Here is a 14,517-nt window from a genome sequence, read left to right as displayed (position 1 = left end):
AAAGAAAAAAACTGAACGAAGTGTTCAACTCCAGAAGTTGGAGAAAGATAAACTGATTGCCTCTGTTCTTTATATTCCAAAAAGGAGAGGAATTGATGAAGATAAAGAAAAAAATTAACAAATTAGAAATCAGAAAATGGGCTGGGCACGGTGGCTTATACCTGTAATCCCAGCACTTTGGGAGGCCAAAGCAGGTGGATCACTTGAGGTCAGGAGTTCGAGACCAGCCTGGCCAACATGGTGAAACCCTGTTTCTACTAAAAATACAAAAATTAGCCAGGTATGGTGGTGTGCGTCTGTAATCCCAGCTACTTGGGAGGCTGAGGCAGGAGAATCGCTTGAACCCAGGAGGTGGAGGTTGCAGTGAGCTGAGATCACGCCATTGCACTCCAGCTTGGATGACAGAGTAAGACTCCATCTCAAAAAAAAAAAAAAAAAAGAAAAGAAAAGAAAAGAAAAAGAAAATAGTAGAATAAATAAATCAGAGGTGATTTTTTGAGGAAAAAATAATACATCATTAACTAAAGCTGATAAAGAAAAAAGATAATAAGCATAAATGAAATTCACAAAATAAGAAATGATAAGAGGGAATGACTACAGATTCAAGGGAAATGAGAAGAAAATGTAAGAGACTACTTCGTTCAATTCTGTTCAATTAAATTAGAGAATCTGAATGATTTTCTAGGAAAATATAAATTACCAAAATTAATCCCACAAAATAAAAACAGATCAATTATCACAAAGAGCTAGAGTAAGCTGTTGAAGAGGTACACTCCAACAAATACCCCCTTCCAGATGGCTTCACAAGGGAGTTTAACCTCAACAGATTAACTCCAAGGCTATTTAGACTGTTTCAAAATACAGACAAAAAAAGAAAAGTGTCCATTTTATCTTGTTAGGCAAACATCATATTGCTATCAAATTGGTTAGAATTCTCTGTATTGATAATTCAAGAGAAAAAAATGACATAAGCATCTCGATATCTGTTGAAAAGTAATTTGATATAATTCATCTATTCTTGATTTTTAAGGTACATTACTCTTTTTAAAATTTATTTCATTTTTTTTTTAGAGACAGGGTCACACTCTGTCACCTAAGCTGAAGTTCGGTGGCGCAATCATGTCTTACCATAGCCTAGAACTCCTGGGCTCAAGTGATCTTCCTGCCTCAGGCTTCTGAGTAGCTGGGACTACAGGTGTGCTCCACTATGCTCAGTTAATATTTTATTTTTATTTTTGTAGAGATGGGGTTTTGCTGTGTTGCCCAGGCTGGTCTCGAACTCCTGGCCTCAAGTAATAGTCCAGCTTTGGCTTCCCAAAGTGCTAGGATTACAGGGGTGAACCCCCATGCCCTGCCAAAGTACAGTACTCTTAACACAACTGGAATAGATGACTACCTTAGCATGTCTGCATGTTCAAATGTATCTATGTCAACCAGTATCAATCAAAAGTAGAAACCACTAGAAACATTTCCCTTAAGTGCAGGAATATTTCAAGGCTGTCTAACATCATTGCTTAAGGAAAGCTCACAAGCAGGCTACACAGCAGCCTGGCTCCTCCCCATAACATGACTGCCAGTTTGAGGACAGTGGCCCAGGAGAAGTACAGCTAATCCTGATATAAGAACAGAAAAAAATTTTCCCATGAACCAGCACAAAAATGATGCTGAGTTTTACATGCTTCTGTTATTTCCTTTCCCATATTATACTTGTGTGCATATATGTACGTGGTGTGCCTGTTATTTGTATATACATTATGCCTGCACTGATTTATTGATAAAATCACATACCCTATTTTTGAATATTTTCATATTAGTTTGCTAGGGGAATGTCAAATGTTTATTATTTTGAATTAAGAAAAGATCCCTAACTACCCTATAATTCCACTTTGAATTCCACATAAAATTAGAAACAATCATATAATTTTAGCCTATATCTTGAATATTTTATCTCACTAGCTTGAGGCTTTTTTCCCTGTTCTTGGCTTTATCTTTTTCATATCTTTTTCTCTTTCACGTCTTTCCACAGACTTTCTTCTCCACTCATTCCTTTGTCCCTCCTCGCCCCCCAGTGCTATTCTGCTTTTGGAATTGCATCAATTTTGCAATGATTTAATAATCAAATTACTATCATCCTCTAATTAGGAATCTACCAGATAAGCAAAAATAAATTCTGGGGACTGAATGCATCTGAATATTTACAGCAAGTATTTCTATTATTTCCTGTAAAGACATGTCTGTAGTTTCACACAACTACAATGGAAGACTGCCAACTGACTTCAAATTCAAGCTTGACTGTGGACCCCACAGTTCACTGTATCATGGATGCTACAAGCTGCGAGCCACAATTAGGCCTGAAATAAAAACTGGAAAACTCATAGCATGGAACATGGAGCAGGTAAGGGGTAGCATGATTTAAATTTCCAAAGAGTTGACAGTTCTTGCTGCTGTAGAATTCATAAGCTGTAACTGTGATGCTAAGTTACCTACAAATTGCTCAGAGGAAAATGATTAGAGTCTTAAGATATTACCATTTTGAGAAATAATTTATATGTTTAGTAGCCTTCAGTGAGTGACAGAGGAAAGGCCTTGCCCTCTTAACTACACTGGAAGAGCTGATTCCATTCCTAGAGCTACAATCAAAGCTATGCAATCAGAAATGGTCCAACTATGTGACACAGTGAGCAATTAAGATCTCTGTCTATAATTAATTATAGATGCCCTTTAAAAAAGGCCAAATCCCCCAAATAAAAACAATTCACAAAGGCACCTATTTGTGTTATAGGTAGGTCAAGAAATCTATTCTTTCAATTTATCTACCTGTCCAAATTTGTTGTTAATGGACACAAAAGACAAACTTTCTCAATTCTTTTCTATCTCCCTTTGAGAATCCATTCTTAACATAACTTTATATATAAATTTTGATCCCTTTTGCTTGTTTTTTTTTTTTGAGATAGGGGTCTTGCTATATTGCCAAGGGTGGTATTGAACTCCTGGGCTAAAGTGATCCTCCTGCCTTAGCCTCCTGGGTAGGTGAGATTACAGGTGCATGCTACCGTGCCTGGCTATTGACGATTTTGATCTTGCCCTATGATTCCCTAGAATGAGAACATAAATATAAACTATATATCTACCAAAAAAGAAAGGAAGTTTTTTGAAGGTTTTCATATCCCATTCCTCTTCCAAGACAACAAAATATTTTAGTCTGAATGGTTACAGAATATTAGAGGATTATAAATCTTTGTTATGCATTTGGTACATTCTTTTCATTAAAATTCGGCTAATTGTTAATTATTAGTTAAAAGTTAAAACTACAGTCTTCTTTCAGGATTTCCCCAGCCATGCAACAAATAAGTGTCCTATTTTCTGGGAATTAATGAATATGACACATAGAAGATGAATGATACATCCCAAACCAGAAAGGCCCAGGTTGAAGAAGAAAAAAAGCTAAAATAACAAAATCAGTGTGGACAGATTTATCTCATAATACGCTAAATCACTGTATACTTCAACTCAGCTCCATCCACGTGTTTGCTGCTGAAATGACAACATACTTTACTTATTTCTTAGCACCTCCTTTCTTAAAGCTGTAATTTTGAAAACTTATATAGTTTCTTCAGTGCCTTCTAGAAACACCATCTTAGTGATTTCTCATTCAAATGTGATATAAGGAACACACACACAAACTCAAATGTAGAGGGTATATGGGTAAGTGAATCAAATGTGCATTATGAAAGGTAGAGAAGAATGACCTTCATAAAAATCTCACTGGCTACATTGATTCATTTCTTTTAATGGGTATAGTATAACTGGGGCTTTTTATAAAACACAGTTTTCAATATTCAGACAAAACATTCAGGTTTTGAGTCATTCACAAAGAGTGCTCTAAAAAATGAAAATCACCAGTGCATCAGTGAGACAAACTCCTTCCCACATTAGTTGGTGGGAACATAAATCGGTACAATCTTTCTAGGGGCCATTTGAAAATGGGTATAGAAAACCTTAACAGTGTACATCTTTTAAACCAACAATTTCGTGTCTGAGAATTTATTCCAACAAAATAATCAAGGATATTTAGAAATAGTCAATGGTAGTAGTAGCAGCACTAGTAGTAACAACAGCAGCTAACATTCACTGAATTGTTAGTACTTGTCAAGCACTGCTCTAGGTAAACGGGGATGTGCACTGTAATGAGACCTGTGAGAGTGAAGAATTGGAAACGCCTAAATGCCTGGTAATAGTAGACTGATTGAGGAAATGCAGATTGAGGAATCCTATGAAGGCCTAAGTCAGCTATTACAAATATGCAATAAATGTGTAGAGAGTAAAGATATAACAAAAAAGTATTACACAACAGTGATGTAACAATTTAAATTTGCATTTAATATAAAATGACATATTTTAAATAATATAAAATTATATTTTTTCATTTTTCAACATGAACTTGTATTGCTATAAATTATCCACTATAAAATCAATAAAACAGTTTTTGCAATCTAGATGGTTATTTCTTTAAAAAAAGAGATCTTTCTACTCATTTCACAAATTCCTTACAATATCAAATACACGACTGAGTACTGTTGACCCTTAAACAGCACAAGTTTGAACTATGTGGGTCCACTCATACAGATTTTTTTTTCACCCCAATGCAGATAGAAAATACAATATTCACAGGATGCGAAACCTGGCTGACTGTATACTAAGAGGAATAATATGCACTAAACAGATTATCTGTAATTCTTTTTTTTTTTTGAGATGGAGTCTCACTCTGTCGCCCAGGCTGGAGTGCAGTGGCACAATCTCAGCTCACTGCAAGCTCCGCCTCCCAGGTTCACGCCATTCTCCTGTCTCAGCCTCCCGAGTAGCTGGGACTACAGGAGTCCATCACCATGCCTGGCTAATTTTTTGTACTTTTTTTTAGTAGAGACGGGGTTTCACCATGTTAGCCAGGATGGTCTAGAACTCCTGACCTCGTGATCCGCCCGCCTTGGCCTCCCAAAGTGCTGGGATTACAGGCATGGGCCACCACACCTGGCTGATTATCTGTAATTCTTGATGCTGAGTAGTTAATGGTTTAGATGATGATAGTAGAAGACTATACATTTTTTTATGCATCGGAAAGTAACACAGTTTGTATCTCTCTAAGAACGATAAAGTTTGGAGGTTCTGGTTTTAGTTAATGATATGGTTTGGCTGTGTCCCCACCCAAATCTCATCTTGAATTGTAGCTCCCATAATTCCCACATGTTGTGGGAGGGACCCAAGTGGGAGGTAATTGAGTCATAGGGGCAGTTTCCCCCATACTGTTCTCATGGTAGTGAATAAGTCTCATGAGATCTGATGGTTTTATAAGAGAAAATCTGTTTCACTTGGCTCTCATCTCTCTCTTTGCCGGCCACCATGTTAAGACATGCCTTTCACCTTCTGCCATGATTGTGAGGCCTCCCAAGTCATGTGGAACTGTGAGTCAATTAAACCTCTTTCCTTTATAAATTACCCAGTCTTGGGTATGTCTTTATTAGCAGCATGAGAACAGACTAATACAGTCAACATTCTTGACTGAACCTTCTACAACTTACCAATAAATCTCTAATTTTTTGGAGACAGAGTCTCACTCTGTCATCCAGGCTGGAGTGCAGTGGCACAATCTCAGGTCACTGCAACTTCTGCCTCCAGGTTCAAGCAATTCTCGTTCTTCAGCCTCCTGAGTAGCTGGGATTATAGGTGCACGTTACCACACCAGGTTACTTTTTGTATTTTTAGTAGAGATGGGGTTTTGCCATAGTTGGCCAGGCTGGTTTTGAACTCCTGGCCTCAAGTGATCTGCCCGCCTCAGCCTCCCAAAGTGCTGGGATTATAGGCATGAGCCACTGCACCTGGCCTAAATCTCTATTATGGCACAGAAAAGGTATGAAAATACACTTAAAGCCAGGTTCTCAGATATTAAAATCTATTATGCTGTACTATAACAAAAACAGCACGGTACTGCCATAGGAATTGACTGTAGAATAAAATGGTGAGTCCTGAAATACATTCATGAATGTATGGAAGATTAACACTGAACAAAGGTGGAATTTCAATTTAGTGGAAAAAAGAGAAATGTTTAAATAAAATTAAAACAGCTAGTTATTCGCCTGGGACAAAATCATGTACAAAAATAAATTCCAGATCTATACATTTTTTTTTTTTTTTAAGATGGAGTCTCACTCTGTTGCCCAGGCTGGAGTGCAGTGGCGCGATCTCAGCTCACTGCAAGCTCCGCCTCCCGGGTTCACGCCATTCTCCTGTCTCAGCCTCCTGAGTAGCTGGGACTATAGGCACCTGCCACCATGCCTGGCTAATTTTTTGTATTTTTAGTAGAGATGGGGTTTCACCGTGTTAGCCAGGATGGGCCCGATCTCCTGACCTTGTGATCCACCCGCCTCGGCCCCCCAAAGTGCTGGGATTACAGGCGTGAGCCACTGCGCCCAGCCTCCCAGATCCATAAATTTTTTTTGAAGAAACCCAGATGCGATGAAGAAAAAGAAGACAAATTTCATTATATTGAGAGTGAAAATTTTCACATTGAAGAGTTTACGATTAACAGAGTCAAATGACAACTCTAACAAAAATAACTGTAATACATAATATTAATGCATATTACATACAGATAGCTCCCACAAATTCATAGGAAAAGGATGAACAACCCAATATAAAAATGGGCCAAGAATATGAATAAGTAACAAGAGAGGCAATCCAAAAAGCCAATAAGCACACACTCAAGGGTAGTCATGGAAATTAAAAAATGTAGAAATAAGGTATTATTTCTTATTGATCAGAAGGGAAAAAATTAAAAAGCCTGGTAAAAGCCACTGTGGTCAAAAATTTAGAGAAAAGAGTTCACTTGCATTGTGGGTTCAAATATGATTTCTTAAGATTAAAACCATATATACTCTTCAACTTAACAATCTCACTCCTGGGAATTCAGCACATAGAAATGAAGGCACCAGTATGGAAGGCTACATGTATAAAGATGTCTATTAAAGTTTAGGGAAGACTATGGGGGTCCCCATAAAATAGTTTACATAGCAGGCCTGAGACTACTATGCTTACAGTGGTCTGTCTGTTGGTCCTTGGCTGGTGTCTGGGAACTTGCTGGTCAACAGCTCCCTACGTTGATACAAAACTTTCCCTAAGTAATAAGATTGGTTTACTGTGTTTAAACTATGTTTATACAAATAATGTAGATTGTGCTGAATATCTGATTTCCCTTCTGAGAATCTGGAATTTTGGTACATGATAGGCAGAAGGTGCCTAAATGACCAGTTCCTGGTAAAAACTTTTGAGTACTGAGTCTCTAAGGAGCTCCCCTGGTAGACAACACTTGGCATATGTTGACACAGCTCATTGCTGGAGGAATTGAGTGCATCTGGTGCCACTCTACTGGGAGAAGACTCTTGGAAGCCTGCTCCTGGTTTCCTCTGGATCTCACTCCTTGTGCATTTTCCCTTTGCTGATTTTGCTTTGATCCTCTTGCTGTAATAAATTCTACTCATCAGTACAACACTATGCTGAATCCTGTGAATCCTTCTAGTGAATCATCAAAACAGGATAGTCTTGAGGACTCTCGACATAGAGGGTGAGAAGAAATGTGGGCAGAGAGGAAAAATGTGGGGAAAAAAGACAGTACAAAGTATTGCAGAAAAAGATAAAGTTGATCATAGAAATACACTCATATGAACTATGATCTTGTTTATATTATATTAGATATGTTTGTCTATATGCACAGAAAGATATCAAAAAGGATGGCCACCACAATGTTAATGATGTTACTTCTGGATGGTGGGGTTTTAGGTGACTTTTTCACATTTTCCCTTATATTTTTTGTATGCTTTAAATTTGTTCTTACAATGAGCATAATTTATTTATATTATCAGTATAGCTATTTTTATTTTAAAAGGAAATAAAAATCAATTGTTGGAGATTCTTGTTTAAAATAACAGTTCCTGATACTGTCTCTCCTAACTTCCCATTAAATTTCTATAAGGATACAGAAAAAGTAAAAACACACATCACACGGTTAGGTGACTGATGACCCATTCCGAAAAGCCCAGAGAAATTTCCTCCAATTTTATGGCCTGTGGAGTTGATCTAAAAAAACATAATCAGTAGGTCGCACATAAGATACCCTGGAATGGTCTTCTTGAGCACAGGGACCCTTATATTCCCTACTCCACTGCCTCATGGTGAAGAAATGCGAGATCTGTCTCACAGAGAAGACTGGACAGCTTTCCCTTCACCGCATATGTGATAATTTTTGAAGCCACTGTCCCTTCTCTTTTAGAACCTCTTTCCTAGACAGAGACTAATTTCTCACCAGAAAAAAAGCAGAGGTAGGGACTGGTAATGGCACCCTGCATTTCTAGAAGCACAGTGCTGTCAGAGAGAACCAGGAAAGGAAGAAGCCTAGTGGCTGCAGCCCTAGTAGCACAGCTGGAATTACATCTTTTTATATATGAGCTGGGCTCATCTTTGGCTAGCAGAGCTGCCACAGACTGAAGTCTGTGGGACACTGACAATTGTGAAGGAAGTAAACAAACTATCGCTGTAGATTTAAAAAGAGGAATCTACCGGGCACCATGTAGAAAGAAAGTGAGTTCCAGGGTAGAGTGATTATGTAGTTTATCCATACTGGAACACTTTGAGAGTAAATGGGGTACTATTAATAGTCACAACAGGCAATTGCCATAAACCAGGACTGTCCTAAGCAAACTGAGAGGTATGGTCACCCTGGTTCAGAGTCTAACTCTGAGCTTGAATCAATCAATCTCTTGAATAGGTAGAAAGAAAAAAAGACATAGTAACAGATCTGGGGGCAGAGGAATCTACCAAAAAAACCCTAAAAACAAGCCTACAGGTAAGTACTTGAGATCCAAGGGTAAGGACTCCAGGACTTGAAGACAGAGAAGAACAGATACTTGCAAATAATTTACTATGGCAGAAAACAGAGATCCAACAGAAACATTTACAAGCATTCTTGAGAAATAGAACTGAATGAAAGCAACATTAAAAAAAATTAATAGAAGGAAAATGTTTTGGGATGAAACAGAATTTAGTATTCCAGTCCAAATGTTTTCCTGAGTTCTAGGCAAAATAAATAAAAAGAAACCAACACTTAGAAACATCTTGGCAACTGGAAGAAAAAATTCATTATTTATACATGATATAATTATTTACCTAGGAAAGCCAACAGAATCAACAAATATAAATCAAGAAAGGTTTTGTTCTAGATTTAGATAAAGCAACATAAATCAATATTATTTCTCTGTACTAACACTGCCATGTAGGAAACATAATAAAAAAATTCACCCCAGCAACAAAAATAATAAAGTATCTAGGAATTAACCATGAATTCATAAGGCCTAAGTCTAAAGTTCAATAAAGATGATTTAAGTAAACCTATATTACACTCTTAATAAGATGATTTAATATTGTAGAAATGTTAATCATTTCAAATTAATCTATATTCAGTTCAATCCTAATAAAAATCATTGAATTTAATAAACTTATTATGCACATTAAAATGTATACTGCAGAATAAAGGTCTATGTATAGGTTAATCAACCTTAATAAAGAAGTAGAAAAGATAAACTAACCCTCTAATACACTAATATATATAATAAAAGCTGTGTTGCATTAGTGCAAAAACAGGCAAATAGAAAAATGGAACAGAATAGAGCACACAGAGACAGGATGTGTGTGTAAGTGTGAATAAAACTATTCCCTATCTACATACAGGAACTTAATATATAATAAAAGTGGCACTGCAAATCAATGGGAAAAGGGCAGATTGCTTAGTAGATGATATCGAGAAAACTTTCTCAACATATGGAGAAAAATAAAACTAGTTTCCTATATAAAACCATGTATGAAGGTGGATTCTAAATGAATTAAAGACCTAAATGTGAAAGGTAAAACCATATAGTTCATAGAAGAAAATGCAGAATATCTTTGTGACTGAGAGACATGAAAAGCCTTCTTAAAGAAAATTCCAAATCACTAACTATAAGGCAAAATATTGAAGACTTTGATTATGTCAAAATTAAGAATTCGGTCCACAAAGCTTCTTATGGATAAAGTTCATTAGAATGCTTACAGAATAGGAGAATATATAACATCTAAAGTAAATAAGAGGTTAATGTTTGGAATATTGAAGGCATTTCTGCTAATCAACAAGAAAGTACCAGCTCGAGTAGAAAAACAAAGTATGAATAGACAGTTTACAGGAAAACACAGCAAGCAAAGAAGCATTTAATGAGATAATCAAACTCAAAGGTAATCAGAGAAATACAAAGTAAAACAACAATGAGATATCATTCTATCTATTAATCTGACAAAATTTAGGTAGCTGGAAGATACTGGTAGGGATATGGCACATAGTAACTCTCATATACAGCTGTTGGTGGTGCAAACTGGCTCATGCAAGACAACCTGGCAGTATTTATATCAATTAGGTATACACATGCCCTATGACCCAGCAACTTTTCACCTAGGTATATATCCCAAGGACATCCTCACAGAGGTATATGATTTTTCATATAGCTCTACAATTTTTTGCATTATTTTAGTTCATACGGAAGATATGGGAAAGGGTATGGGGGATAAAAAGAAATACATGAATTAGTGAATGAAATGAGAAGGGGCCTTGCACAGATCATTGATGACAGGTACAGCACCATCAACTAATGAGCATTGAGTCAGCACTGAGGTCAAGTGGTGGTGAGTAGGTAATGATAGGTGAAGGAGGCAATTTCAAACATGTTGGCAACATTTTTTACTTACAAGATTTAAAAGTCCTTTACGCAGCCAGGCGTGGTGGCTCACGCCTGTAATCCCAGCACTTTGGGAGGCCGAGGTGGGCAGATCACGAGGTCACGAGTTCGAGACCAGCCTGACCAACACGGTGAAACCCTATCTCTACTAAAAACACAAAAATTAGCCAGGTGTGGTGGTGTGTGCCTGTAATCTCAGCTACTCGGGAGGCTGAGGCAGGAGAATCACTTGAACCCTGGAGGTGGAGGTGGCAGTAAGCCAAGATTGTGCCACTGCACTCCAGCCTAGGCGACATAGTGAGACTCCGTCTCGGGGGGGAAAAAGAAAAGTCCTTTATGCATTTAAGCTGAAGGAAAAAACACAGTTAACAGTAAACGACAGAAAGACTGGTTCAGACATCTCTCCAACTTTAAAAACAAAATATCTTCAGAGTTTTGAAGATAAAATAATTTTGAACTTGGGCAAAAATAATTTTGAACTGGGGCAACCAAGTAAGTTTTCCATGTGTGAAGGCAACAGAAAACATTTTAAGATATGCATAGACATAAAACAACATATCTTCCAGGAATATTTCTTGAATTAAAGAAAATATGCAACAAATTTTTAAGAACTTAAAAGCAAAATCTTATCCTTATATATAAAATATAAAATTACCTTTTGTAGAAAGAGGACAATCCTTATGAGCATCTGGGCACGGAGTTCTTCCAAGGTAAACAATGTTCGGGGTGTTCGAATGAAAATTTTGGTCTTCCCATAAGCTACATCATCCTGAAAACCACACCGTTCAATCAGTTTCTTGACAGCCTCTTTGTCTGAAGGAAGGTCATGGTTGGGCCAGGTGAATTCAGAGATCATCTTATACCTGGATGAAAAAAAGAAACAGGGTTAAGGGAGAAAACCATATGGTCATCTCAATAGAAAACTATTCAATAAAATGCAAGACACCTCATAGAAAACCAAATCTTAGCAAACTATCAATAGAATTTCATTAGCCTCATAAGGTATGCAAAAAAAGGCTTCAGTAAAATAAAACACTTTAAGATAACAACTCTTACTAAACTAGGTATAGAAGGGACTTCCTCAAGCTCATACAGTCTATTTGCCAAAATCCTACGGCAAATATTGTTCATAAAGGGGTAACCTTAGAAACATTCTTTTTACAAACAGATATAAGAGAAGGGTGGCTCTGTCATGGGTCCTGCTCGGCATTGCTCTGGAGGTCTAGTCGACATAGTGAGACCAAGACATAATTGGTAAATGACTGACAGAAAAACAAAATGGATACTACTTAAGTATAATGTAACTTTCCTCAAAGGAAATCAAGCAGATCTCTAGATAAAAAAACTATTATAACTAAAAGAAAATTAAGCAGTGTTGCTGCACATAAGAGCAACACACAAAAATTGATTTCATTTTTACATACGAGCAGTCAACAGCTCCTTGTCATGTGGGCCTCTCATTAAGGCAGCTCACCACACAGCGGCTTGCTTCATGAGTGTGAGTGTGAACAAGACAGAAGTCACAGAGTCACAGTCTTTTGTGGTCTAATCTCAAAAGTGACATCCTATCACTTTTGCCATATTCTACTTTGTCAGAAGCAAATCACTAGGTCTAGCCTACACTCACAGGAAGGGGATTACACAGGGCATGGATACCAGGAGGTAGAGGGCATCTTAGAAGGCTGTCTATCACAGAGCTTTTTCCATCATGCAAAGTTGTTTAACACATGTAGTCAAATTTAGTTTTTTTCTTATATTACATCTAAATTTTAAGTCATTGTATGAAAGGCTTTCTTCACTTGGTTTATAGAGTAATGCATTTATGTTTTCTTCTAGTACTTGTATGTTTTCATTTTTCACATTTAGATTTCTGATCATTTAGAGGGTTTTTTGGTATATGGTGTGAGGTATGGATCTAATTTTATCTTTTAACAAATGGCTGTCTAGCTGTTCCAACACTATTAAAAAGTCCATCTTTCCCCTCTGTGATTAACATGCTGCCTTTATCATATGTGCTTCAGTTTATTTCTGGACTTTCTGGTCTGTTTCATTGCTGTGTCTGTCCATCTGTGCATCACTACCACATGGTTTTAATTATAGAGGATACAAGTACATTTTAATGTTTTTCCTAATTCTTTTCTTTTTTAAAGGTCTTTCTAGTTATTCTGGCGCACATATTTTTCCACATGAACTTCAGAATCAAGTTTTATAGTTCCAGGCAAAAAAACCAGAATTCAGTGAATAAACAATTTTTAAAGACCCAAAGCACCCTTGATAGTTTTAGTGAGTTGGAACATTAAATACATTATTATTATTATTATTATTTGGACACAGAGTCTCGCTCTATCTATGAGTGCAGTGGTGCGATCTCAGCTCACTGCAACCCCCGCCTCCCGGTCCAAGCGATTCTCCTGCCTCAGCCTCCTGAGCAGTTGGGATTACAGGCAACTACCACGCCCAGCTAATTTTTTTGTTAACAGTAGAGATGGGGTTTTACCATGTTGGCCAGGCTGGTCTTGAACTCCTGACCTCAAGTGATCTGCCCGCTTTGGCCTCTCAAAATGCTGGGATTATAGGCAAGAGCCACTGCACTCAGTGAATCCATTAATTTTTATATGGTGTTGAGTTGTCCTATTCAAGAACAAGAGATGTTTTCCCACTTGATCTAGTCTGCTTTGTGCCTTACGTGAATCTTTAAAGTTTTCTCATATGTCTTTTCTTTCTTTTTTTTTTAATAATTATTTTATTTTTTAAGTTCTGAGGTACATGTGTAGGATGTGCAGGTTTGTTACATAGGCAAATGTGTGCCATGGTGGTTTGCTGTACAAATCAGCCCATTACCTAGGTATTAAGCCCAGCATCCATTAGCTATTCTTCCTGATGATCTCCATTCTCCCACCCCCACCCCAACAGGCCCCAGTGTGTGTTATTCACCCCCATATGTCCACGTGTTCTCATTGTTCAGCTCCCACTTATAAGTGCAAACATGTGCGGTTTGGTTTTCTGTTCCTCTGTTAGTCTGCTGAGGATAGTGGCTTCCAGCTCCATCCATGTCCCTGCAAAGGGCATTACCTCTTTCCTTTTTATGGCTGCATAGTATTCCATGGTGTGTATGTACCACATTTTCTTTATCTAGTCTATCATTGATGGGCATTTGGGTTGATTCCATGTCTTTGCTATTGTGAATAATGCTGCAATGAACATACCTGTGCATGTATCCACAAAAACAAGCAATGGGGAAAGGATTCCCTATTTAATAAATGATGCTGGGAGAACTGGCTAGCCATATGCAGAAAATTGAAATTGGATCCCTTTCTTACACCTTATACAAAAACTAACTCAAGGTGGATTAAAGACTTAAATGTAAAACCCAAAACCATAAAAACCCCAGAAGAAAATCTAGGCAATACCATTCAGGATACAGGCATGGGCAAAGACTTCATGATGAAATCACCAAAAGCAATTGCAAAAAAAGCAAAAATGACAAATTAAACTAAAGAGCTTCTACACAACAAACGAAATTATCATCAGAGCGAACAGACAACTTACAGAATGGGAGAGAATTTTTGCAATCTATCCATCTGATAAAGGACTAATATCCAGAATCTAAAAGGAAATTAAGCAAATGTACAAGAAAAAAAAAATCAAACAACTCCATTAAAAAGTGGGCAAAGGATATAAACAGACACTTCTCAAAAAAAGACATACA

At 37.3% G+C, this 14,517-nt stretch overlaps 1 protein-coding gene across 8 annotated transcripts in view; it reads right to left on the bottom strand.

Annotated features, from left to right (window-relative positions):
* Nucleotides 1–14,517, bottom strand: part of MYO1D (myosin ID) — a 383,024-nt gene that overhangs the window by 207,642 nt on the left and 160,865 nt on the right. For all 8 annotated transcript variants that reach the window (XM_055101291.2, XM_063599124.1, XM_034942108.3 and 5 more), the window contains one exon: nucleotides 11,464–11,671. In XM_055101291.2, coding sequence (XP_054957266.1) covers nucleotides 11,464–11,671 — 208 coding nt within the window. The remainder of the gene's footprint in view (nucleotides 1–11,463; nucleotides 11,672–14,517) is intronic.

Source organism: Pan paniscus, chromosome 19, assembly GCF_029289425.2.
Source record: "Pan paniscus chromosome 19, NHGRI_mPanPan1-v2.0_pri, whole genome shotgun sequence".
Classification (NCBI taxonomy): Eukaryota; Metazoa; Chordata; class Mammalia; order Primates; family Hominidae; genus Pan; species Pan paniscus.
The sequence above is the reverse complement of the archived record's forward strand: the minus strand, read 5'-3'. Positions and strand labels throughout refer to the sequence as shown.